Source organism: Nomascus leucogenys, chromosome 22a (assembly GCF_006542625.1).
Source record: "Nomascus leucogenys isolate Asia chromosome 22a, Asia_NLE_v1, whole genome shotgun sequence".
In the NCBI taxonomy this organism is placed as follows: Eukaryota; Metazoa; Chordata; class Mammalia; order Primates; family Hylobatidae; genus Nomascus; species Nomascus leucogenys.
The window spans coordinates 123,145,184-123,172,790 of NC_044402.1; the positions used below are offsets into that span (position 1 = coordinate 123,145,184).

General features: G+C 41.1%; 1 protein-coding gene across 1 annotated transcript in view; it reads left to right on the top strand.

The window, feature by feature from the left end:
- SGPP2 (sphingosine-1-phosphate phosphatase 2) overlaps nucleotides 1-27,607 on the top strand; it is a 135,619-nt gene that overhangs the window by 80,361 nt on the left and 27,651 nt on the right. The window contains exons 3-4 of the mRNA XM_003272420.3: nucleotides 17,824-18,003; nucleotides 21,311-21,400. Of these exons, the coding sequence (XP_003272468.2) occupies nucleotides 17,824-18,003; nucleotides 21,311-21,400 (270 nt within the window). The remainder of the gene's footprint in view (nucleotides 1-17,823; nucleotides 18,004-21,310; nucleotides 21,401-27,607) is intronic.

Here is a 27,607-nt window from a genome sequence, read left to right on the forward strand (position 1 = left end):
AGATCTCAAGTCCCTGGTAACAATTGCTTTGAATCAATGTGTAAATTACAGGCCATCATGCTTTTTTTTCAGTATAGTGTGTGGAATTATAATGCCAGTGATTATAATGTCTATTTCATGTGTCTCCATGTGTTTTATTTTCTTAACTGCACCCGTATTGTACACAGTGGCAATTTTACTGATGGCACCAATGGTACTCAACAAGGGAAGACTCTCAGGTCCTTCCTTCTTCATGGGTCTTGGATGGGACCTGTATAGAGAGAAAGGAAGGCTCTCAATGTGTTGGGGTGGAATTGGGACAAGGATTCCTCAGTGACCGAGGACCTCACCCTCCCGAGGGCCTCACTCTCGCTCTCATACTTTTGCTGGAGTGAGTGCTCCAGGACTCTTACACCTTAGAGATCACACAGACCATAAGACAGATCCCCCCAGTCAGTTGCTGTGGCCAGATTTATGGTCATACCAAAAAAACAGCTTGATTAATTGATCAATGAGAACAATACCCTCCCCAGATCAAAAGTGGGATAGTGGTTGTCACAAAGGCAACCAAAGGCAACCAACTGGTCCTGAATGTAGCCCGGGATGCTCTTCCAGGGGCCCTCGATGCTTGCCTCATTGCCTCCTTATGTTGTTATATTTGGCACCTTTCTCCAGATGGCAAATCTCATTCTCAACACGCTTTCCACACCAGGGGTGGGGACTTGGAAAGCCGAATCAGTGAACTCTCCATTCAACTTGGGGATTGTCTTGCACACAGTTTTGGCAGGGCCAGGGATTGAGAGATAATGACCACTGACATGACACTACAGCTTGCTGGAGGAGTAATCATGATCTGTGGGGAGCAGTGATGGCATGGACTGTGGTCTGAGATTCTTCCACGTTACCACAGTCATCATTGATGACTTCTGCCAGGAGAGTCAAGCACTTGGTATGCAGGTGACACTGCTGACAATTTCAAAGGAGTTGTCATCTTCACAGTTCTCTCCCATTCTGAGCACAGCAGCATTGGTGCAGGTGGTAGGAATAATAACCCTTTGCCTCCACCTTTCAAGTGATTGCTAGCCTTGTCTAAGACAGTAAAGAGTGCGGTGGGCTCTGTGATGTATTCAAGATCATGTCACCCCATTTGATGTTGGGGGGATCTTGAACTTGGAAAATGAAGGTAGGATTTCAATTGACTGCACTTACTGTTCTCAGCCTTGATGGTGCCGTTGAACTTGCCATGGGTAGAATCATTTCTGGACGTGTAGTCCCTGTTATTGAGGTCAAGGAAGGAGTCACTGATGGCCACAGTATCTATCCACTTTGGAAGCAGCCTGGTAATTAGGCACCCAATATAGACAAACCCATTTAATCCAACTTTTACAGTCATGACAAGGTGAGGAGGCTGGCACTGCAAAAAAGGTGAGGCTTCTATTTAGTGGAGACGAACTGAGAGAGCTGCATGGGTTTTAAATATGAAGATGAAAGTAATACATTTTAGGCCAAGTCCAGGAAGCAAGCAAGGTTGGATAGCAAGGCTTACAAGTTGTTCAAAGCCATTTGATTCCTGAATTTCAGATAGCAAGTAACATGAGTTTTGATAGCAAAGAGTTTATACAAAAGTTTATCTAAATATATTCAGCTTCAGATTCCAGAAAGCAAAAATTTGGATAGTGAGAGATATTCATATTTACTGCTTGCTTACAGGCACCCACACATGCATGCATTCACTCACTCATTCATTTAGGACCTCGGCTTATTGCAAGAGCTGGGAGATTAAACAACCATCATCTAAACTAGAGATAATCATATGAAGGTGAGTGGATATATGTAACTGCATAATTATAAAAGAACAACTATGATTCCCAAAGTGCCCAGTATGTGAGATGAACTTGTTTTGGTTTAGTTTAAATATGTACATATTGGATGGAATATACAGTTGATCTTTAAACAACATGGGTTAAATCAAGTGGGTCCACTTATACATGAATTTTTAAAAATAAATATATTGAAAACTTTTCTGTAAATTTGCAACAATTTGGAAAAACTCACAGATGAAAGGTGTAGCCTAGGAATATTGGAAAAGTTAAGAAAAAGTTAGGTATGTCATTAATGCATAAAACATATGTCAATACTATGTATGTTATCATTTGCTACCATAAAATATACATTAATCTATTATGAAAAGTTAAAATAAAAATTAGGCCGGGCCTGGTGGCTTACACCTGTAATCCCAGCAGTTTGGGAGGCTGAGGAGGGTAGATGGCTTGAGCTCAGAAGTTCAAGACCAGCCTGGGAAACGTGGCAAAACCCCATCTCTATATAAAAATACAAAAAGTGGCTGGGTTTGGCAGCAGGGACCTGTAGTCCCAGCTGCTTGGGAGGCTGAGGAAGGAGAATCATCTGAGTCCTGGAGGTCGAGGCTGCAGTGAACTGTGATCGCACCACTGCACTCTAGCCTGGGCTGCTGAGTGAAACTCTGTCTCAAAAAAAAAAAAAAAAAAAGTAGTGAAAACTTACCAAAACTTATGCACATAAACACATCAAACTATATATGATACCAGTCACGGTTTAGGGAAATTAAAAACATGTAAAGATGCAGTCTTAAATTATAATGGCATAAATTCATTGTATTGCATACTGCGCTACTGTAATGCTTTTATAGCTATCTGTTTATTGTGGTGAGCACAAGTGTTCTGATTATCCACTTAAAACACTGAGTAACGCTAATCATCTCCACATGAACAGTTGTCTCTCCAGTAAATTACATCACAGTAAAAAGTGATCTCTTAAAGTTCTGATGTATTTTTCATCATGTTTACTGTAACACTGTAAACTTTGAATAACACCATGGGACCCACTCAAAGTGCCACTAGTGATGCTGGAAGTGCTGCCAAGAAGCAGAAAAAGCTATGCAATTACAAGAAAAGTTATGAAATTACTTTATATGTACCGTAGGTTGAAGTCTGCCTCTGCGATTGCCGCCATTTCATACAGATGATTCATCTTGTAAACAGATGATGCGTTGATAAATACAACACAGTACTGGAAATGTATTTTCTCTTTTTTATGATTTCTTAATAACTTTTTTGGCTTAGCTTACTTTATTGCTAGAATACAGTATATAATACATATAACAAAATATGTGTTCATCAGTTGTTTATGTTATTGGTAAGGCTTCCAGTCAACAGAATGCTATTAGTAGTTAAGTTTTGGAGAAGTCAAAAGTTATGCATGGATTTCAACTGCACAGGGCATTCGTACTCGCAACCCTCAAGTTGCACAAAGGTCAATTGTATATTACAAAACATAACTAATGATCAGATCATTATCTCACAAGTGTTTCACTAAAAGGAAGTAAACCAATTTAAAGACCAGTGTTAAAGAAATAATAACATGGTTTAGAACTTAAAGTATAAATATATATATATATATATATATATGAAATAATAACATGGGTGGACCATGAGTGTGGCAGAATCTGGAAGGTGGTTTGTGACTGTCTTTGAAAAACACTTGGGCAGAGTGATCTGGCAGCACAGAGAAAACCTCCAAGCCCAGCTTGGTAGGAGACCCACAGAAAGTGTGCCAGTGTAGGTCCACTCATATTCCACTTAAACTATTCTGACTCCATCTTGAAAATTTTAAAGAACTAGTCATTAATAAAGAGGAATGATAATGCTTGGTGATTTAGTGAAGGTGATTGGTATAGAATTCAGCTGTTAGCGCAAATGGCTTGGTTTGATTTTCCTGAGTTTGTTGGAGTTTATAACCTATGAAAAAGTCCTGGTGCAGGTTTTACTGTTTTGGATGCAAGTAAAAGAAGAAAGAGTCTTTGGTTAGTAATCAATTGGCCAAAACTGAAGAGGGACTTCTCTCCAGATTGCATATTCTGAGACTATCTTTAAGATTTGTGGTATCACATTTAGAGACAGGAATCGTTCGTGGTTTTAATCAGAAGAGAAAGTTGGACCTAGCGTATGACTAACATGTATTGCATTGTCGCCATCAGGGGTTTGTAAAGATAAAGGTTTTGATCTTTTAATATTATTGCTTAGTCTTTTCATGGTCAGTAGGACTGACAATTAAAATTCATAGCAATGTGAGGGAGGAATCTAGTAGAAAAGAATTTTCTTAGCAATGCTTCTGTTGCTATCAGAAGTAAATTTTTATTTGTTTTTGCATGAAAAATTGAAACATCACACAAGGTCTGTTTGCAAAGCATGTCTCCTGCCCACTCCAGATCTCAGTTCTAATCCCCTAGTGAATCTGCCATCCAGTTTCCCATGTACCTACATGCATTGGTATGTAAATACCTTTTCAAAATATAAATGGAAGCAAAATATACTCTTCAGCCTCTTGCTTTCTCATTTAACAGTATATCTCATAATTTTTTTAACAGTTACATAATTTATTTAACCAGTGTCCTGTCATGAACATTTAGAGTTGCTCTCAGATTTGGGCTGTTGGTTGATTGTTCATTTGTTTGAAGGAGGGTGAGGTTATGCATGATTTTTCATGTTTGAGTGTGCTCTACATTTCCTAGGACTGAAGACACCCACTCCCTCAGTGGGAGTCATTTGGATGTGATGTCCATCTAATGGCAAGGACACTGATCCTAGCTTTCTGGACTATTCATTGGTGGGATGGTAGGGATAAGCAATTTTCTCATCAGATGTGACATCTTAATCTCTCAGTCCCAAGGACACTCAGCATCCTCTATTGAGCTCCAGATGGATCTAAAGGATTAAGATAATAGAATTTGGGTTTTTAAGGCATAGATATCTATTCTCATGTATTATACATATGCCCTCAACTAACTTAGATTTGGTAGTGAGTTTGTGAGATGCTAGATGGCGTGGTGTGGTGAAACGATGATAAAATTTGGAATCAGAAAACCAAATTCAAGCCCAACTTCTCTACACTGGCATTATTGTTGACAAGATACTCACCTTGTCTATGCATCAGTTTCCTCATCTGTAAAATAAGGATGATGTGGAGAAATAGATAATGTCTGTGAAAGTATACACTAAAAACAATCATTGCACAAACGTCAGTTATTATTTAACCCAAATCCTTTCTTATAATGAAAGGGAGGCTCAAGAGGTGGAAAGTGGCTTTCCTAGGCATATACATACGTCTGTGATTTAACAATCTTTGTACCTTTAGTGTTTGTCTTCAAAAATTTCAAAAGCAGAGCTGAGCTTTAAAAAGAGGGAACATTGGAAAGAATGAGAAAATGTTGTAACTTAATTTTTCTCATCTACTATTTGTGCTTTAGTTATTTCATCTCTGTTTTTACAAAACTTGAAATATATAAATTTCAGTTTTCTGATTATCTTCTATGATTTATGGTGCTTGCTTTGTTTTGGTGGTTTAGACATGACTAGCACTGTACTAGTTTGAAATTAAAATTGCTTTTCCCAGCGTTACACACACACACATCACACCCAGCAAAAAAAGCAAAAAAGCTCTGAATTTAAAAAATAAAAATCATGCCAGAAGTATGAGTGGCTATTCACCAGTTGGAAATAGCTTTTCACATTGGATGGTAAACAGTAGCCTTTAGAGTGTTTCCAAATAACCATCACCAAGAATTGCTTTTAATTCACTCCCAGATGCTAAACAGGAGACCACAGAGCACTTTGTATTCCAAGGAGAAAAAAAAAAAGACTGAACATTGAATAAACAAAAACACAATCTAGTGTAGTCAATCTCTGTTTTGTAAGAGTGTTGATTTGAGACGCTTCCATGATGACCCAACATAAAGAAGGGGTGAATGTTTGGGGTGATAGGTGTCCCAGTTGTCCTGGTTTGATCATTACACATTGTATGCATGTGTCAGAATATCACATGTCCCCCCAAAATATGTATAACTATTATATATTAACAAAAAAAATCAGTATAATTGTTATGGCATATAATATAATGATATACTAATTTTGATAAGAGCAATATTTTAGACATTAATAAATATAATGTAGCTTTTAAAGAAAGCCTCCAAAGCTAAAAATTGTTCTGAAAATGAATCCTGTGTACTTACGGTTTTGAGTAGTGGATTTTCGGCAGCTCTCTGGTATGTACTCACTTCAGTGCCCTGTGGGTGGGCAGAGTTGAACAGGATTTTTGAAGAAAAGACTATCAATAGTTCTAATAGTTTGCTGCTTCTTCTATTCTGAAATCAATATGTGAACACATTGCAATAACATTTTGGAACAAGAGACTTCAAGAACACATAGAAGAGATATACCAGGACTTATCTTGATGTCTCATTTCTCTTTCTTTTTAAAATTGAGATATAATCCACGTATTATAATAGTCAACCTTTTAAAGTATACAATTCAGCATATTCACAGAGTTGTGTAACCATCACCACTGTCTAACTTCAGAACATTTTTACCCCCTGAAAAGGAACCCCAATATCCATTAGCGCACACTACCCTAGGCAATGGGGCTAATTTACTTTCTATCTCTATGGATTTGCCTCTTCTGAACATTTCATGTAAATGGAATCATACAATGTGTGTCCTTCGTGTTTGACTTCTTTCACTCAGCATTACTATGTTCACCAGTACTTTCTTTCTTTTTATGGCCAAATAATATTCCATTGTAAATATGTAGCACAGTTTGTTTATCTGCCTATCAGTCGATGGACACTTGGGTTGTTTAAACTTTTTGGAAACTGAGAAGAATGAGGCTAACAAATGCTAACAACATTTACATACAAGCTCCAGTGAGGACACGTGCTTTCCATTCTGTTAGGGATACACCTAGGAGTGAAATGGATGAGAGTCTGGTGTCTGTTTATCCAAGTCATCTTACTGGTAAGCTGAGAAAAGAAGGGAATGAGATGCACTTGGATAAATTAAGAAACAAGATAGGTACATACTGGTAGAGAGGCTGTGGTCTTTGGGTTACAGCTCATTGTTCTCTTGCCTCCAACAGTCAATGACATAACCAGTTCCTGACTTTCTGGAAACAAACCCGTAGATAGACTATAAATCCCAGCGGTTTGCAGTGTTTCTACCCGATGAGACATGAGGAATAATCATACACTCCTGTTAGTTAACAGCGCACCACTTGGGCAATTTCTCCATGGTGGAGGGGGCTGTGAGTGTAGCCAAGGGAAGGAAAAAAGATATTGGGATTTTTCAATTTTTTTTATATGGTGGGTGTAATTTGAAAAGAGCCTCTTGGTGCTCCGTTCATCCTGCAGAGGACTTAGGTTTTATTATGATCACATGGAGCCTTCACTCTTTTGAGATGAGGGTATTTTGCGGGGATGAAGACAACCAGGGGCAGCTCTGTAGCGTATGCAAAAATGTAAACAAAAATGTAAAACAGTTCGTCAGATCCTGTTTTCCTTCAGGGAATGGAAGATGTTAACAGAGAGAAAAGTTTGAAGGCAGACATTTAGAAGAAGCTAGGAGGAGAAGTGTCTTATATTAATGTGGGCCAAAAATGAAAGTGTGGCTTGGCTTTTTAAAATCCTGTGGCTGGTTTACTAGTAATAATGTTATTTCAAAATATGTTGTTTTCAAAACTATTTAGGTGTTATTTATGCTAGTGTAAAGAATAAAGTCTGGCTAACTGGAAATGTGTTAGATATGGTACACTGCCATTTTTTATTGTAATAACTAGAAAGGGCCACTACACTAAGAGAAAAAATGCCGTTTTCTCTGCCATCCCCATATGAGCACAGCCATCCAGAACAGACCCCATGCTGGAAGCTTTTCCACACTGTAAGGACAAGTTTCATATTGACCACACTGGTTCCCTGGAAAACCTTTTGTCTACCTGGGATGAAGGGTAGACTATCTAGAGAACCAGATTTTCTTTCTATCTGCGTATTACATTTATCCTGCATTCAGAGCAGAAGAAGAAAATAGGCTAATTCCCCTTTGTGAAAACCTATGGAATTTCCATGCCATCCCTCAATACCATGTGGGGACCCCCAGCCAGTTTGCTAAGGTGTTAATGATCTGTAATTACTTCCCGTGTTGCCTCCTTCTGGGTTTTTGCTTTCATGCACAGGCCTTTGGGGCCTCAGCCCAAAGAAGTATGATGGATGATGGAACTTAATTGGGTCCTTTTTGGAAAGTGGCCCCTTCAACAATACGGAGAAAAGCCCTCCACTTAGGGCAAGCCACACATTGAGTTAATCATTATGCTCTTTAACTGATAATTAAATGAAGAAATAGTTCTCTGCTGCCACAGTAATTTTTTTTCTTTTGAGACAGGGTCTTACTCTGTCACCCAGGCTGGAGTGCATCATGGCTCACTGCAGTCCACTGCAGTCTTGACCTCCCTGGCTCAGGTGATCCTCCCACCACAGCCTCCCGAGTAGCTGGGACTACAGGTGCCTGCCACCACGCCCGGCTAATTTTTTGTATTTTTAGTAGAGATGGGGTTTCACCGTGTTAGCTAGGATGGTCTCGATCTCCTGACCTCATGATCTGCCTGCCTCGGCCTCCCAAAGTGCTGGGATTACAGGCGTGAGCCACCACGACTGGCCTAAACTTTTATTTTTTTTTAGAGAAGTTTTAGGTTCACAGCAAAGTTGAGTGGAAAGTATAGAGTTCTCATATACCTTCTCCCCACCCCACATACACACAACCTCCCCCACTACCAAAATTCCCCGCCACAGTGATACATTTGTTACAATCCATGGCCCTACATTGACATATCATTATTTCTCAAAGTCTATAGTGTACATTAGGGTTCATTCTTGGTGCTGTATGTTAATGGGTTTTGACAAATGTAGAATGACATGTATCTACCCTTATAGTATCCTACAGCATAGTTTCACTGTCTAAAATTTCTCTGTGCTCTGCCTGTTCACCTCTCCCTCTCCTCAGTCCCTGGAAGCCACTGATCTTTTTTACTGTCTTCATGGTTTTGCCTTTTCTACAATGTCATATAGTTGGAATTATACAGTAGGTTCCCTTTGCAGACAGGCTTCTTTCACTTAGTGATATGCATTTAGGCTCCTCCATATCTTGTCATGGCTTGATGGCTCATATTTTAGTGCTGAGTAATATTCCATTGTCTGGATGAACCACAGTTTATTTATTCATTTACCTACTGAAGGACATCTTGGTTGCTTCCAAGTTTTGACAATTAAAAATAAAGCTGCTATAAGCATCCTTGCACAGGTTTTTTGTGGAGGTAAGTTTTCAGTTCACTTGGATGAACACCAAAGAGTGTGACATCTGAGTCATATGGTAAGAGTATGTTTAGTGTTATAAGAAACTGCCAAACCATCTTCCAAAGTGGCTGTACCATTTTGCATTCCTATAAGCAATGAATGAGAGTTCCTATTGTTCCACATCCTTGTCAGCATTTGGTATTGTCAGTGTTTTGGACTTAGCCATTCTAATAGGTGTGTAGTTGTATTTCATTGTTGTTTTAAGTTGGAATTCCCTAATGTCATGTGATGTTGAACATTTATAGTAATGTTTTTAAATCTTAGACAAAACTATTCGATTCTGCCAGACCCAGTACCTCTTTTTTTCTTAAAGCATGATGATCCCATTTTATTGGACAAATAACATGCAAAGGAGCTAAGCAGGCTTTTTGCTAATGTTTCATTTTTTATGCTGTGCGGGAACAATGATCTTGTCTATCTTATTCTCAGTGGTATTCCCCCAAACCAGCACAGTACCTGGTCCATATGATTCACTCACTAAATATTTACTGTAGTTGGTTAAGTAGTGGCCTCCAAAAAGATATCCCCACATTCGAATCCCTAGAATCTGTGAACATTGCTGTTTTGGGAAAAATGGTCCTTGTAGATGTAATTAAGTTTAGGATGTTGAGATGGAAAGATCATCCTGGATTATCTGGATAGACCAATCCAATAACAAGTACCATTATAAGAAAAAAGCAGAGGGAGAGATGAGACAGGCAGAAGAAGAGATAGAAGAGAGGAAGCAAGGTGACCGCAGAGGTGGAGATCAGAGTGATGTGGCCACAGGTCAAAGAGTACCTACAGCTACCAGAAACTGGAAGAGGCAAAGAAAGGACCCTCCCCTAAAACATCCAGAATGAGTGTGGCCCGGTGGACCCCTTGATTTCAGACTTCTGGCCTCTAAGCCCTATGTATCCACTAGTCAATTTTCCATCTCTATGGAGTTGCTTATTCTGGACATTTTATATAAATGGAATCATACAATGTGTCATCTTTTGCGTCTTGCTCACTAAATTTAGCATAATAGCACCTCCTGTTATATTCTAAATATATTGTAATATTCCTTTTACTTTCTTAAAATTCATAGATAATATGACCTACTTAACACATACAATTTTTTAAATAACGTGCTTTATAATAAAAATAACTTTTAAAATAACTATATGTTGTAACATGTCTACACTAGGCTATTTATTTCATAGGATAGGGGCCTTGAACCTGCTTTACTATTTATGCAGCAGTATCACTATGAATGTGCCAGTGATGGTAGCTGGGACACAAATATGCAGTCAAATACAATAATCAGCATTTCCCTTGATGATAACCTGATTTCTCCAAATGATGAACAATTCTTTTTTTTAATGTTTAATTTTAAAATAAAATAGAGATGGAGTCTCACTGTGTAGCCCAGGCTGGTCTCAAATTCCTGTCCTCAAGTGATCCTCCTGCCTCGGCCTCCCACAGTGCTGGGATTATGGGCATGAACCACTCACTATACCTGGCTAGTTCTTGATAAAGTTTCAAATAAACCAAAGTTCAATTTTCTCTCAGTCTACACAGTAGTTATGGCCTTGGAAACTTCAGTGTATGTTCATAACCTGCAAGAAAATATTTGGTGTTTACTTGTAAAAGAGAGTTAGGCTCTCAACTCAGAGGATTACAGATGAGTTTTTCACCTACATGGATATCTGGCAGAACACTCAAGAGTCATGTTAGACACAAAAACCAGTTTTCATAGAGTGGCACTGTCCTGTGCATTGAAAGGCATGTTGCATCCCTGGCCTCCTCCCTCTAAATGCCAATAGTGACTGCAATCACTGCACTGACCAGAATGTCCCCCAGGAGAGGTCCATCCCTGCTGTGGACCAGGGGCTGAGCCCTTCTCAACTTCAAAACTACTTCCACATGCCTGATCACCTCTGAGTCCATATTCCATCAATTTCTTTCTCCTCTCTTCCATATGTAATTTCTCCCTATTTGTTATTCTCCGTACATTCATCAACCCATTCAGCATTCTTTCATTAAAAAAAAAAAACACACATTCTTCAAATCTGTCTTCTGCCCTACTGCTGACTTACATCATACTGCATCTCTCACCTGGATTTTGCAATATTATCTTAACTGATGTCCTTCCTTCAAGTCCTGATGTCCTCATCCCCACTCTACTCCTGGTATCAAAGGGTGCCATCAGACATGTAGATCAGGTCAGGCCAGGCCTCTGCCCAGGATCTCCCAGTAGGCTAAAGATCCATTCTACAACACGGTGCCTCATCACCAGGTTCTCCCCAAACATCTGCTTCTCACGTTTCAGAAAAATGTTGAACCACTTTTTTTTTTTCTTTTTTTGGGATAGAGTCTCACTCTGTCGCCCAGGCTGGAGTGCAGTGGCATGATCTTGGCTCATTGCAACCTCCCCCTCCCGGGTTCAAGCAATTCTTCTGCCTCAGCCTCCTGAGTAGCTGGGACTACAGGTGCCCACCACAACACCCAGCTAATTTTTGTATTTTTAGTAGAGATGGGGTTTCACCATATTGGTCAGGCTGGTCTCGAACTACTGACCTCAGATGATCCACCTGCGTTGGCCTCCCAAAGTGCTGGGATTACAGGCGTGAGCCACCGCACCCAGCCTGAACCACTTTTTAAGACATGATTGGCATACAGTAAACTGCACATATTTAACAACTTTATCAAGGTATAATTTGTGTACTACACAATTCACCCATTTAAGCACGTAATTCAATAACTTTTAGTGTAGCCACAGGGTTCACACATGTTTAAAATATGTAAGTTGAGGGCTGAGCGTGATGGCTCATGCCTATAATCCCAGCACTTTGGGAGGCCAAGGCAGGCGGATCACCTGAGGTCAGGAGTTCAAGGCCAGCCTGGCCAGCCTGGCCAACATGGTGAAACCCCATCTCTATTAAAAATACAGAAAGTATCCCAGTGTGGTGGCGTGCGACTGTAGTCCTAGCTATTTGGGAGGCTGAGGCACAAGAATCGCTTGAACCTGGGAGGTGGAGGTTGCAGTGAGCCAAGATTGTGCCACTGCACTCTAGCCCAGGCAACAGAGCGAGACTGTGTCTCAAAAAGAGAAAAATATATAGAAGTTGACACACTTTAAGATAGGTACCTATCCCTGAAATCATTACCACAATCAAGATGATATTTATCACCCCCTAAAGTTTTCTTATGCCTATTTGTAATTTCTTTTCCCCTCCCTAGCAACCACTTACTTGCTTTCTGTCATTATAAAGTAGTTTACATTTCCAAGAATTTTACATAAACCACTCATGTAGTATGTACTGTTTACTTTGTCATTTGTCTTGGTCTGGCTTCTCTTCATTCAGCATAATTATTTTGAGATTCATCCGTGTTGTAAGCATATGTCAATAGTTAATTCTTTTTTGTTGCTGAGTAGTATTCACTTGTGTGATTATACCACAATTTGTGTACTTACTTGTTAATGGTAATTGGGTTGTTTCCAGTTTGAGGCTATTACAAAAAAGAGCTGTTATGAACATTCATATGTGAGTATTTGGTCATATTGCTTTTGTTCCTCATGGGCAAATATCTAAGAGTGGGATGGCTGGATCATATGATAAGTATATGTTAAGAAACTTACCATATAAGTATATAGGTAGACTTTTTAAGAAACTACCAAACTATTTTCCAAAGTGGTGGAACCACTTTTGTGTTTCCTCCAGAGGCATATGAGAGGTTCAGGTGCTCCATGTCCTCACCATCACTTGATGTGTCAGTCTTGTGAATTTTGAGGAACACACTTAGACCATGGCAGTAGGTCCCCAATAAATATTTGTTTAATAAAAATATAAATGCTGACTATTATAGTAATATATATATCGGTCACTTTCTATGTGCCAGGCACTATACTAAATGTTTTGCATACATTTTCTCATTTAATTCTCCTAACAAATCTAGGAGATGAGCACTATTTTATTTTCATTTAGGAAATGAGAAACTTAGCCCTTCTAGTGGATGTGTAGCGGTGTGCCTCACAGTTTAAACTCTAGTGGTCCTAACCTCCTAGGAGTTCCCACTACCTGTTATCCAGCATCACTTCCCCAAGCCTTTGCTCTGGCTGTTCTTGCAACCTGGATGCTTCTTTACCCATCCCTTAGTTAAACCATCTTCCTTTTGATACAGACAGGAGACAGGGAAATACTGGGTAGAAGAGGGTGGTCCCCTGGCAAAGTCCCCACCCTCCAGCCTGGAAACCCACTGCCCTAAATAGGGATAGGCATTCCTGTTTTCTCACCCCGCCATCCTGTATCCATATAAACCTCAAATCCCAGACTCCACAGGCAGACAAACAGAAGAGCAGAAGAGCAGCGAATGGCACAGCAGAGAAGGACAGAAGAGGAAGAACGTCTGAACATTGAGAGGAGTTCCACTGGGGACAGTCAGAGAGGAGATCAGCTGCTGGATAGCCAAACTCCAGGGGAAGATCATTTTCCCACTGCATCCGCCTTCCAACTCCCCATCTATTCCACTGAGAGCCACCTCCACCACTCAATAAAACCTCTGTATTCACCATCCTTCAAGGCCTTCCTGAACGCTGGACAAGAACCCGGGTACCAAGATGGCACTGAGCTGGTTAACACTTAAGCTGTCTGTGATAGCAGAGCTAAAAAAGCACTGTAGCATGCCCACTGGGGCTTTGAGAGTTGCAGACACACATCCCTAGACTCCTAACGTGGGGCCAGAGCCCCAAAAGCACTTGCCCCGGCTCCCTGCACCCTGCCCGTCTGCGTGCTTCCTCTCCCGTGAGGGGTTTCAGCAGCAGCTGCAGCCAAACAGACGAGCCACACCCCTGTCGCACATCCTGTGAGGGAAGTCAGGGAACTCTCCTATTTCACTTTAACCAACCACAGGTTCTCTGGCCATCCAGGTTGAACCAGAGTTTTCTCTCTATATATATACACATATTCTGTGGATTGTTTTTCAAAGCCTTTTCACATTATCCTCTGAAATCTTCTTATTGTGTTACCGTTTTCCCTACTCAAGGATGGGGACCTAATACAAGGCTTGGCTCATCATAGCATCATTGTCACAAATGGCAATGCCAGAGACAGGATACAACCTTCTGAGAGTGATACTTTTCCTCTGCAACTTGAAAAATGTAGCTCTAACTATTTTCTCCTGTATAAAGAGAGCTGTGATCACAGTCATTGTTATTTGAAAATTATTAATGAGACATAATATGCAGCTGTAATATTTTTAAATAAAATGAATAATTTTCCTAATTCCACAAAACATTCTTCAAACATAGAAGGGGAAATATAAATGAAGACAAAGGAACTCATGAACGTCAAAGAAATTTAACTTTATCTGAAGGAGAGTCACCCAATCATTATTTTTATGATTTTAAGGTTTCCTGTTTCTGAGGATTTTAAGTATTTTTTTACCCTTATCCTCTATGTTAGGGTGTGAGGATTTTAAGTATTTTTGAGGGAACTAGGATTAGTAGTTATGCCTATGATATTTTGTTTATGTTGGTGGGTGAGGAAGAAGTAGGACTGAGAAGTGTATTTCAAGCAGTTTCTGAGAAATTCCCAGTAGTCGGTAATACCTGCCAGTTTTTCAACTCCCCAGATAATGGTCAGTTAGTTGTGGTTTTTACAGGTTCACAGGAGGGAGGCAGAAACATAAAAAGAGTGAGCTGATTTCCAGGAGAGCAGTTCCTGGTGGTTAAGTGGATGGTAAAGAAGTTAAGTTTCAAAGTCCAATTCGAAATTGCAGCTATGGAATTCAGGGTAATTGTCGCTGAGGCTTTATAGCCTGTGGATTTGGCCTGCTGTGCACAGGGAGTGGTTCTTGGTTTTTAGCCCAGAGCAAAGTGGCAGTGAAGCACAAACACATATGCAACACCTTCTCAGGGGGTTACTGGGTTTGCTGGAATTATGCACGGAATTAACCGGCAACTCAAGGAGTTAAAAGAAAGCACAAGAATGTGGGAACTCCTACAGCAATCCAGCTGACTAACCAAAATTATTTTGAAATAGTTCTTCATAGCGGGTTTTGTTCCAAGCAAGGTAATGCCATCCATCACGAGCTAAATAAAACCCTGGTAAGGTCAACACAGTCCTGGTAAAATATGTTTTATGATTAAAGCCCACAACAAAGTGATTTGTACAAGAGGACTACGCAGCGCGGTGCTTCTTAAATTCCCCTGTGCACACAAATCACCTGGCAAGCTTGTGAAAACAGAGATTCTAATTTAGTAGGTCTAAGGAGAATCCTGAGATGACTACATGTTAAAGCAGCTCCTGGGTGGGGCTGGTACAGCCAGTTCTCAGACAATGCTTTAAGTTGCAAAGGCAGGTACTTAAGTAAATACCTTGCTCTTGCATATTAGATTATGAAGTTGTCCTGTACATTTCTTTGACAAAGTAAATTAGTCCATTGTTAATAATCCTATTCACTTTTAGAGGGTATGGACATCCAATTCTTCTTTTAAAAAATCAACTTTTGTTTTAGATATGGGGGTTATATGCGCAGGTTTGTCACAGGGGTATAGTGCACCCAGGTAGTGGGCATAATAAACAATAGTTTTTCAACCTACTCCCTCCGCCTCTAGTGGTCCACAGTGTCTGTTGTTCCCATGTTTATGTCCTTGTGCGCTCAGTGTTTAGCTCATAGTTATAAGTGAGGACATGTGGTATTTGGTTTTCTGTTCCTGGATTAATTTGCTTAGTATTTTGACCTCCAGCTCCATCCATGTTGTTGCAAGGACATGATTTTGTTCTTTTTTATGGCTGTGTAGTATTCCATAGTGTACATGTACCACATTTTCTTTATCCAGTCCACTACTGATGGGCACCTAGGTGGAGTCCATGTCTTTGCTATTGTGAATACTGCTGCAGTGAACAGATGAGCATATGTGTCTTTTTGGTATAATGATCTGCTTTCCTTTGGGTATATACTCAGTAATGGGATTACTGGGTCGAACAGTAGCTCTGATTTTAAGTTCTTGGAGAAATCTCCAAACTGCTTTCCACAGTGACTGAACTAATTTACATTCCCGCCAGCAGTGTATAAGCATTTCCTTTTCCCCACAGCCTCACCAGTATCTTTTGTTTTTTGACTTTTTAATGATAGTGATTCTGACTGGTGTGAGGCGGTATCTCATTGTGGTTTTTGACTTGTGTTTCTCTGATGATTTGTGATGCTGAGCATTTTTTCATCTTCTTTCAGTAGATATGAACAGTGGTATGTCTTCTTTTGAGAACATGTTCGTGTACATCGAATTCTGATTTCTATCTTCTGCTTTAAAAAAAAGGAGGGAGAATATTTCTTCGTTAATGACCTCATGGAAAAATCATTTTTAAAAACTCCATATTAGGCCAGGCGTGGCAGCTCACGTCTGTAATCCCAGCACTTTGGGAGGCCGAGGCCAGCAGATCACCTGAGGTCAGGACGTCAAGACCAGCCTGACCAACATGGTGAAACCCTGTCTCTACAAAAATACAAAAATTAGCCAGGCGTGGTGGCAGATGTCTGTAATCCCAGCTAGTCAGGAGTCTGAGGCAAAAGAACCACTTGAACCCGGGAGGCGGAGGTTGCAGTGTGCTGGGTACAGTATGCCAGTCTGGGCGACAGAGTGAGACTCTGAAAAGAAAAAAAAAAAACCTCCGTATTGAGCCCTTTTTTTTGAGACAGGGTCTTGCTCTGTTGCCCAGGCTGCAGTGCAGTGGCTCCAATCTGGACTTCCTGAGCTCAAGCAATCCTCCCGCCTCAGCCTCTCAAGTATCTGGTACCACAGGTATACACCATCACACCTGAGAAATTTTTAAGTTTTTTGTGGAGACAGGGTCTCACCATCTTGCCCAGGCTTGCCTTGAATTCCTGGGCTCAAGCCGTCCTCCCGCCTTGGCCTCGCAAAGTGTTGGGATTATAGGCATTAGCCACTACATCCAACCTGAGTCTTTATTTGAAGACTGAAAATACCCATACCATTTATTTGACTGATGCTCCTGATTATTAAAGAAGTTACAGTAAATCCAGTATGTTGCCTTCATACAACAGTGGCATTCAAAAAGTATCTTACTAGCTGTTCAAGTAAGAACAGTCACTTTTGTGGTTAAAATTTGAAAACAAGTGCTGCCTGGTTTGAGTATTAGGTTATCTTTAGTGCAGGACCATCGTGGTTTGGAGGTAGCATCATGTGGTAGTTTAAGCACAGACTTTGAAGTCAGACTTTCTAGATTCTAATCCCAGTTCTGCCACTTGCTGACTGTGTGCCTGTGGATGAGTGTGCAATGGTTTACTCATCTGTAAAATTGGTCTGCATTCTCCAGGTCTTACTAGATTGAGTAAAAATCTGCAAAGCTCCTAGAACAGTGTCCAACACATATATAAGCTACGTAAGTGTTTGTTAAATACAAGATTAAAATAAATAATATATGCATTAATGTCATATCTTAGTTGCTCAGTGGTCCTATGGAATCCGGAAAGCCTGTTCTCCTTTTACCAACTAAAATATCCTACAAGACTTTGCCAACAAGTAGCTGGTCAGAGAGAAAGGAGCCTTCAATCAACAACCTGAGAACCCCAAAATATATCCATGACACTTGGAAATGCATTCATTTTCCTTATTTGATTAGACTTACCTCGGTCCTTTGGTTTTGCAGTTGGTGATGTATATTGGCCAAGTGGCCAAGGATATCCTGAAGTGGCCCCGTCCCTCCTCCCCTCCAGTTGTGAAACTGGAAAAGAGACTGATTGCTGAATATGGAATGCCGTCCACCCACGCCATGGCGGCCACCGCCATTGCCTTCACTCTCCTTATCTCTACTATGGACAGATACCAGGTAAGGTGGCCTGGTTCTTCTTCCTACCCACCTACTGAGGCAGCAAATAGAGGCTGCACTTGTGAATTTTCTCTTAAAGCTGCTTTGAGGGACCTTAAGGTTTATGAAATAAAGATTAAGAGAAACTGAAACCTATTAAACAGATGACAATTGCATCATAAATAAAGTGACTATATAATTTAGCATTTAAATCAGGTTATGCCTGAGTGTGAACATCAGCACCATATTAATAATGACACAAGGACAGCTAGCATAATATGGGCCATCCCAGGAGACCAGCGTGTATTATCACCCTGGGCTGCCTGATGAGACAGTGCTTGAATTAGTGTTCTCATCCTCTGTTTGCAAGAGGAGTTTATGTCCTAGTAAATGATTCTCCAGGGCTGAGATGATTCCACCAAATCCCTCTGCCAGACTCCCCAGGGCTTGGGGCAGCAAAGAGTCTGTGCCTCAAATTAGCCTCTAAGGATGTCTCTGCCCTGGTTAAGGCTCAGCCACTAGAAATGATGGCTCAAAGTTTTCCAGAACAGTCTAAATGGCAGAGGATTAATAAATGTTGAAAATAGAAGAATTTTACTTAATATCTGCTTAAATGCCAATTATAGTTAAGACTTAAACAGTTATATTATTACAGCAATGGAAGTTATTTTTATCCTATTTGAGACCTATGGATCTAATCTTATGTTTAATTTTATAAGTGTTATCTTTTACCCATTGGAAGTTTTATTTGTTTGTTTATTTGTTTGTTTGATTTTAAGACAGGGTCTCTGTTGCTGGGGCTGGAGTGCAGTGGCGCCATCACCGCTCACTGCAGTCTTGACCTTCTAGGCTCAAGCGATCCTTCCATCTCATCTTCCCAAGTAGCTGAGACCACAGCTATGCACCACTATACCCAGCTAATTTTTAAAGATTTTTTCTAGTGAAGGGGTCTTGCTATGTTGCCCAGGCTGGTCTTGAACTCCTGGCCTCAAGCAATCTGCCTGCCTGGGCCTCCCAAAGCACTGGGATTACAGGCATGAGCCACTGTACCCAGCCCCACTGGAAGTTTTAGATTCCATTAAATCTAGCAGTCTTGTAGATAAATGGCAGTATTGTTTTGCCCTGTCCCTTTACCCCAGAAGCCCAGGGATGTTCCATATTCCAGGTTATGCAGAAGCAGGAAGTCTCATGTAGCTGGAAAGACCAGGACTAGTGTGGGATCCCAGCTCTACCGCTGTAGCCTTCTACCTGGTCATCTGGGTTTAGACCTCTCTTACATAAGAAAGGGACAGTTACAAGGAATACATTTGACTAGATATCATCTTTTGTCATCAGTTACTTAAATGTCATGCCAGGGCCAAACAAAGTCTGAGCTCCCGGCACTGTCTGAATTAACTTAGTGCAGGCTGCTGAGCCATGTTGTACCCAATGTCAGCTGCCCTAGAAGAACGTAGTGGGCCAAGCACCAGCTCCCAGTGGGTTGATCTTGGTGCCCAGAGAAGTCTGTGAACATGCTAATGTTACTTAAGAGAAAAGCAGCAAGTGGAGGCTTGCAGCAGGAAAACCACCACCGTCACCACAGACACATCCATTGCAGAGCCACCCAGTCCTCCTTAAAAAATTCTTGTCAACTTACATGATGTAGCAGTTTTCATAAGGTTGGAGTCATGTTGTGAATTTCTTTCCTATTTGATTTTTAATGGTGAATGTATTTAGCTAGCTGAGTTGTTTGCTCATAAACAGCTCTAAATATTGGTTTATTTATATATTTTATATTTATTCATTTATTTATATATATTTATATATATTATATATTGGTTTATGTGTGTTGAGTACCCCAAAAACTATTGAAATAAAATATTAAAAATGTGTGTTGAGGCTACTGCCGATACTCTAATTTCCAAATGTATTAACTCATTAATTCTTAACACTCTTAAATTAAAATCTGAGACTGAGTTAATGATAAACCTTAAGAACAGACATGACAACCAGGTGTTACGGTACTCATGTGTTACAAGGGGAAGAACACACTGGGCTTGGACTCAGAAGGCATGCCTCCAGTTCTGACTCTCACTTACCAGCTGTGTGACCTCAGGCAGATCATTTCACCTCTCTGAACCCCGAGCTCCTGTTGTGAGGGTCAAATGGGAGCACTGAGGGGAAAGTGCCTTTGTGATACAGTTTATTAATAATGTCATTTATTATCATGGGTAAGGGCTTCCTTATTTGTAAAAGGGGGCTAATAACAGAGCCTACTTCATAGGGCTATGTGAAGACTAAAGGAGATAGTATAAAGTGCTTTGCCTAATACAGACAGTGCTCTATTGTCTTTGATCTTCTTACTACAGAATACCACAGACACTAGTGCTTGAAGCAGGTAGATTATACGCCTATGTCTAGTTTATAAGCAGAGTATCTGTGTGTTCCTTATATGATTCAGCATTAGCCAGATTCCTCTAGCCGCTAGTATTACTCGGCAGCAAATGTTGACAGTCAGTAGAATCTGCACAAGTACTTTTGACATCTGGACCCAAATATGCCGATTCTGACTTTGGGCTCATTGCCCCTGCGTCTTCTACAGAGGAGGAGAAGTCGCTTGTTGGGATTTTCAGATTATAGCCCTGGCTATCTGTCTACCTTGCTTCTTGGTCAAATTGTTTGTTTCTTATCGTTCTAATTTAAGAATAGGTAGAAATCGGCCGGGCGCGGTGGCTCAAGCCTGTAATCCCAGCACTTTGGGAGGCCGAGGCCGGCGGATCACGAGGTCAGGAAATCGAGGCCATCCTGGCTAACACGGTGAAACCCCGTCTCTACTAAAAATACAAAAAAATTAGCCGGGCATGTTGGCGGGCGCCTGTAATCCCAGCTACTCGGGAGGCTGAGCCAGGAGAATGGCGTGAACCCGGGAGGCGGAGCTTGCAGTGAGCCGAGATCGCGCCACTGCACTCCAGCCTGGGTGACAGAGCAAGACTCCGTCTCAAAAAAAAAAAAAAAAGAATAGGTAGAAATCAAAGTTATCCATTTCACTAAAACTGCCAGCACTGTAGTTGTGGTCATGAGTCTTAAAGCCAAGTCCTACTATGTCTCACGTGCATGCTTATATGTTGTGAAACTTCCTCCCAGAACTGTATACCTAGGTATCTTCCCCTTCTCTTTCTTCTGTCTCCCCATTTAAAAAATGTTTTAAGATAATCAGATTGCTGGTCTGGGGCATGCAAGACTTGCACTAGCAATTCTTGCATTAATGAATCCTATTTCCACCTGTGACATCAAATCATATATGTCTGAGTGTGATCTAATTCCCTTGTTGTTTCTCCTCCCCCCACAGTATCCATTTCTGTTGGGACTGGTGATGGCCGTGGTGTTTTCCACCTTGGTGTGTCTCAGCAGGCTCTACACTGGGATGCATACGGTCCTGGTAAGGCTTTGTGGTCAGGTGTTGTGGCAATTGTTTGAATGGTATTGTGTCACTGTGTCAATATGTTTCTCATACTACTTATTTATAAAATTATTTGCATATGTAATTATATTTCTCATCATGCCAGTGCATTAAGTAATTATTATGTTCGGGTGCATGTATGATAATAGTAATGAAACATTAAGGTAATATCAATGAGGCTGAGCTACGCTGAACCCTCAAGATTTTGAAAATGGGCTAGAACAGTGTTGGAGACTCCGGTCATTTATATTCACATCAGTTTACTGACGATGCAGCAAGCAGTGCAGGAAAAGCCCCCAGGCTCACAGGCACGAGTGAGGCCCCTCACAGAGAGGGGCCTGAAATCAGGGGTCTCCAGTGCCCTTGCAAGGTAAGGGTCCCACCAGGTCAGAGGAGCCCGGAATCATGGCTTTGTTTCCTTCCATACTGTTTTAGGCTGGAGGCAGTGGTGGGAACACAGAGTCCCATCAGCATCTAAAGGTCCATCCACCCTTTTACTATATTAGAAATATTTCTCAGGGCTGCTATGATTGGCACAGTTAAAATTCCTTGAGAATTCAATTTCCCAGTGTGTCCACAGCTGCCTTGAAGTTCCAGAGCATAAGGCTGGCCATGGTTGACCACAGGGGCGCTATTTATCATCGTAATGGGTACGAGAAAGATTTTTTTAAAAAGAAATGGGCCCTTGCTCATTGTGTGTTTATCTCAATTCTGAAGCTCAAAAGTTAAGTTAGCAAAAAACCTGGGAGGGAAAGGCCCACACCCCACACAGGCCTTCTTGCTTCTCTCCCTGGTCCCTTGTGTGGGTTTTTTATGGGCAACGTGGGAGAGAGGGGGCAGAAGGGCAGAAGCCGCAGAGTGAACAGATTGGGGAGACCATTTGTCAAAATGAACAGAGGCCGAAGTAACTCAGAGAAGGGGGTTTACGGCTTGCCAAGGGTCTATCAGAGAGCAACGTTATGCTTTCCTCTTAAAATGCAAAGGAAGGTGCTGACAGCAACTGACTCAAGGCCAGGCCTCAGAAGAGGCAGGCAAGTCTCCAGGTTAAAGAGTGCTAAAAATCTCAGAATCAAGATAAATAATTTGAATGCAGTTTTTTAAAAAATCAAAATTCATGCTACAAAACCCCATGATGAGCTAAATAGTCAAATTTTAAGTGAAGACAAGATCTGACCCTGTATTTGCATGCTGTGCCTCACCTGTTTCACCTCAGCCTGGCCCTGACCTGGGTGCTGTCTGGGTGAAGGTGGGCCTCAGATCTCGGAAATAAGAAAGGAGCAATGAAGGGCCAGGCCTGTAATTTTACCTCCCAAGGCACATCCTTGCTGTCCCCATCCCACATCACACCACACTGGTGGCCTCTGAGATGGAGGGAAGGAGGGGAGGAGGGCATTCTCAATTTGCTACGCTGCTGCTTCGTGTTACAAAGAGGTTCTCTCCAAATACGTTCATAGACTTCAATATGGAATGAAGAACTCTTGGATTCTCTGGTATCTCTTTTTATCTGGGGCTACTGTTTAATTTCTGTAGGCTTTAATAAAAAATGATCTTGGTAATGATAGACTGCATAAAGAAAATGTGGTATATATATATCATGGAATACTATGCAGCCATGAAAAGGAATGAGATCATGTCCTTTGACATGGGTGAAGCTGGAAGCCATCATCCTCAGCAAACTAACACGGGAACAGAAAACCTAACACCGCATGTTCTCACTCATAAATGGGAGCTGAACGATGAAAACACACAGACACAGGGAAGGGAACAACACACACCAGGGCCTGTTGGGAGGTTGGGGGTGAGGGGAGGGAACTTAGAGGATGGTCAATAGGTGCAGCAAACCACCATGGCACACGTATACCTGTGTAACAAACGTGCATGTTCTGCACATGGATCTTGGAACTTAAAGTAAAATTTAAAAAAGAATGATCTTGAGAACTTAGGTTAAAGTTAAAATGAAAGTAAGCATGTGCATGTGGAGCTACAGAGATGAATAAAGAGTACACAAAACCCACCTCAACAGAAACACAGCTGCAGCTTTTTCTTTTTAAAGTGAGTTGTGGGGACAGTAAGCAGGTATTTAAGGGAAGATAGATTAGGCCTTTCATTCAGATGCAAGGAATGGGTACCGCCCCCCTTTTGGGAGCACTTGTCCCAGAAGAAGCTGCAGCAAGAGGCCACAGCAACCATTGTCCCCAACCCCATCTGTTCTGTCAGGACCCAGGGCTTCTTTCATGCTCATAATTTTATTTCATAAAGATCTTAGACCCTGACTCAGGCTCAGGCCCAGGTACCAGTCAGGCTACAGGACCAGAGAATGGCCTAGGGTGCAATGATGAGTAATTTCTAGTACAAGGGAACAGTTGGTTTTAATGGTAGGATAAGGTAGAATTATGGATTAATAGTCTTTATTCAGCAGCAACTTAATCAGCTCCTACAGGCCCCTGGGCTTGGAACGAGATCTGGGAGCTCTTGTGGTAAAGAAACCTACCCCACCCCTCAGGTGTCCAAGTCTACTGAAGGAGACAGATGTCTACACTGCTGATTACCTGACATGATGATATAGTTAGGATGGAATAGCTAGATTGAGCCAACTATGATAGCATACCCCTTCCCTGGGCCCCTCACAATCTCTAGGGAATGTCTTTTATAATGGCTCTCAACCATAGCTGCATATTCCAACCCCGTGGGGAGCTTCTAAAAAAATCTCTCTGAAGATATTTGTACCCCATGTTCAGAGAAGCCTTATTCACAATAGCCTAAAGGTGAGCCCAAGTGTTCACTGACAGATGAATGGATAAACATAGTGTGACACCCAGGCCTAACTCAGAGTCATAGCGGGTTCAGTTCCAAACCATCACAATCAAGTGAATATCACAATCAAGCATGTCACACAATTTTTTTTTGTTTCTCAGTGCATATAAAAATGTTTACACTATTCTGTTGTCTACTAAGTGTGCAATTGCATTATGTCTAAAAAAAGCATATAATACCTTAATTTAGAAATAATTTATTGCTAAAAAATGCTAACAATTATCTGGGCCTTCTGTGGGTCATAATGTTTTTGCTAGCGGAGGGTCTGGCTCGGTGTTGATGGCTGCTGACTGATTAGGGTAGTGATTGCTGAAGGGTGGAGTGGCTGTGGCAAGTTTTGTTTTTGTTTTTGTTTTTGAGGCATCTCAGTCTGTCACCCCGGCTGGAGTGCAGTGGTGAGATCTTGGCTCACTGCAATGTCTGCCTTCCAGATTCAAACAATTCTCATACCTCGGCCTCCCGAGTAGCTGGGACTACAGGCATGCACCACCACATCTGGCTAATTTTTGTATTTTCAGTAGAGACAGTGTCTCACTATGTTGCCCAGGCTTGTCTCAAATTCTTGGGCTCAAGCAATCATACCACCTCAGCCTCCCAAAGTGCTGGGATTACAGGCATGAGCCACCGTGTCCTGTTTCTTAAAATAGACAACAGTGAAGTTTGCCGCATCAATTGACTCTTCCTTTTAGGAAAGGTTTCTTTGTAGAATGCCAGTGCTGTTTTTTTCCTTATTTTTCTCCCCTTTACATATGCCAAACCACGTGATGATATTTGATAGCCTTTTACCCAGAGGAGAACTTTCAAAATTAGAGTCAATCCTCTCAAACCCTGCAATTGCTTTATCCACTACGTTTATGTAATATTCTGTCCTTTCTTGTCATTTTAACAATGTTCACAGCATCTTCACCTGGAGTAGATTTCATCTGAAAAGATTACTTTGTTTATCCATAAAAAGCAACTCTTCATCCATTCAAGTTTTATCATGAGGTTGCAGCAATTCAGTCACATCTTCAGGCTCCACATCTAATTCCAGTTCTCTTGATATATATTTTTTTTTAATTTTTTGAGACAGAGTCTCACTCTGTCACCCAGGCTGAAGTGCAATGGTATGATCTCTACTCACTGCAACCTCTGCCTCCCGGGTTCAAGCCATTGTCCTGCCTCAGCCTCCCAAGTAGCTGGGACTACAGGCATGCGCTGCCACACCCAGCTAATTTTTGTATTTTTAGTAGAGGCGGGGTTTCACCATGTTGGTCAGGCTAGTCTTGAACTCCTGACATGAAGTGATCCGTCCACCTTGGTCTCCCAAAGTGCTGGGATTACAGGCATGAGCCACTGCGCCCGGCCTCTTGCTATTTTAATCGTATCTGCAGTTACTTCCTCCACTGAAGTCATAACCCCCTCAAAGTTATCCATAAGGGCTGGAATCAATATCTCCCAAACTCCTGTTAATGTTGATAGCTTGACCTCCTCCCACGAACATGAATCACAAAGGTTCTTAATGGCATCTAGAATGGTGAATCCTTTCCAGAAGATTTTCAATTTACTTTGTCCAGATCTATCAGAGGAACCACTATCTATGGTAGCTATAGCCTTACAAAATGTGTTTCTTAAAAAGTAAGACTTGAAAGTAGCAATGCCTCCTTGATCCCTGGGCTGTGGAATGGATGTTGTGTTTGGCAGGCATGAAAACAACATGAATCTTGTACATCTTGTACATCTCCATCTTGGGTGACCAGGTGTGTTGTCCATTAGCAATAATATTTTGAAAGGAATCTTTTGCTCTGAGCAGTAGGTCAAAACAACGGGCTTAAAATATTCAGTAAATTATGCTGCAAACAGATGTGCTGTCACCCAGACTTTGTTATTTCATTTCTAGAGCACAGGCAGAGTAGATTTAGCATAATTCTTAAGGGCCCTAGAATTTTCAGAATGGTAAATGGCCATTGGTTTCACCTTAAAGTCACCAGCTGCATTAACCCCTAACAAGAGCATTAGCCTGTGCTTTGAAGTGTTGAAGCCAGACATTGACTTCTCTCTAGCTGTGAAAGTCCTAGATGGCGTCTTCTTCCAATGTAAGGCTGTTTTATCTACATTGAAATGCTGTTGTGTAATGTAGCCACCTTCATCAATGACCTTAGCTAGATTTTCTGGGTAACTAGCTATAGCTTCTCTATCAGAACTTGCTGCTTCACCTTGCACATTTATGTTTGGAACATGGCTTCTTTCCTTAAACCTCATGAACCAAATTCTGCTAGTGTCAGACTTTTTTTCTGCAGCTTCCTCACCTCTCAATCATCATAGATCTAAAGAGAGTTAGGGTTTTGCTCTGGATTAGACTTTGGCTTAAGGGAATGTTGTGACTGGTTTGATTTTCCAACCAGGCCACTCAAACTTTATAATAAGGCTGTTTAATTTTCTTATCATTCATGTATTCATGGGAGTAGCACTTTTAATTGCCTTCGGGAACTTTTCCATTCCATTCTCAATATGGCTCTTTGGAATAAGATGCTTAGCTTTTGGCCTGTCTCAGTTTTTGAAATGCCTTCCTCACTAAGCTTAATCATTTCCAGCTTTTGATTTAAAGTAAGAGATGACAGCCAGGTGCAGCGGCTCACCTGGAATCCCAGTGCTTTGAGAGTCTGAGGAGAGAGGTTTGCTTGAGCCTAGGAGTTGGAGGCTGTAGTGAGCTATGCTTGTACGACTGCACTCCAGCCTGGGTGACAGAATGAGATCCAGCCTCCAAAATAAATAAATAATAAATAAATAAAGTGAGAGACATGTGACTCTTCTTTCACTTGAACACTGAGAGGCTATTAGGGTTGTTAATGGGCCTAATTTCATATTGTTGTGTCTCAGAGCATAGGGAGGCGAGAGGAAAGCAAGAGAACACAGGGACATAAAATGAGCTCAGACTGTTGGGAAAGTGGCACTGATAGACTTGCTAGATACAGTATTACCACAAAACTTCAATTTGTAAAAAACACAGTATCTGCAAAGTGCAGTCAAGGATAGCAGAGTAAAATGAGGTGTGCCTGTCCACATATGATGGAGTATTATTAGCCTTAAAAGGGAGGGGAATTCTGACACCTGCTACAGCATAGATGAGCCTTGAAAACATTATGTTAAGTGAGGTAAGCCAGTCAGAAAAGGAAATCTTATATGATTCCACTTGCATCAGATACCTAGAGTAATCAAATTCATAGAGACCAAAATTAGAATGGTGGTTGCCAGCGGCTGTCAGGGAGACAGGGAGGAATGAGGAGTTCTTATTTATTGTGTATAGAGTTTCAGTTTTATAAGATGAAAGACATTTTGGAATTGGATGATGATGATGGTTACACAACAACATAAATCCTGTTAATACCACTG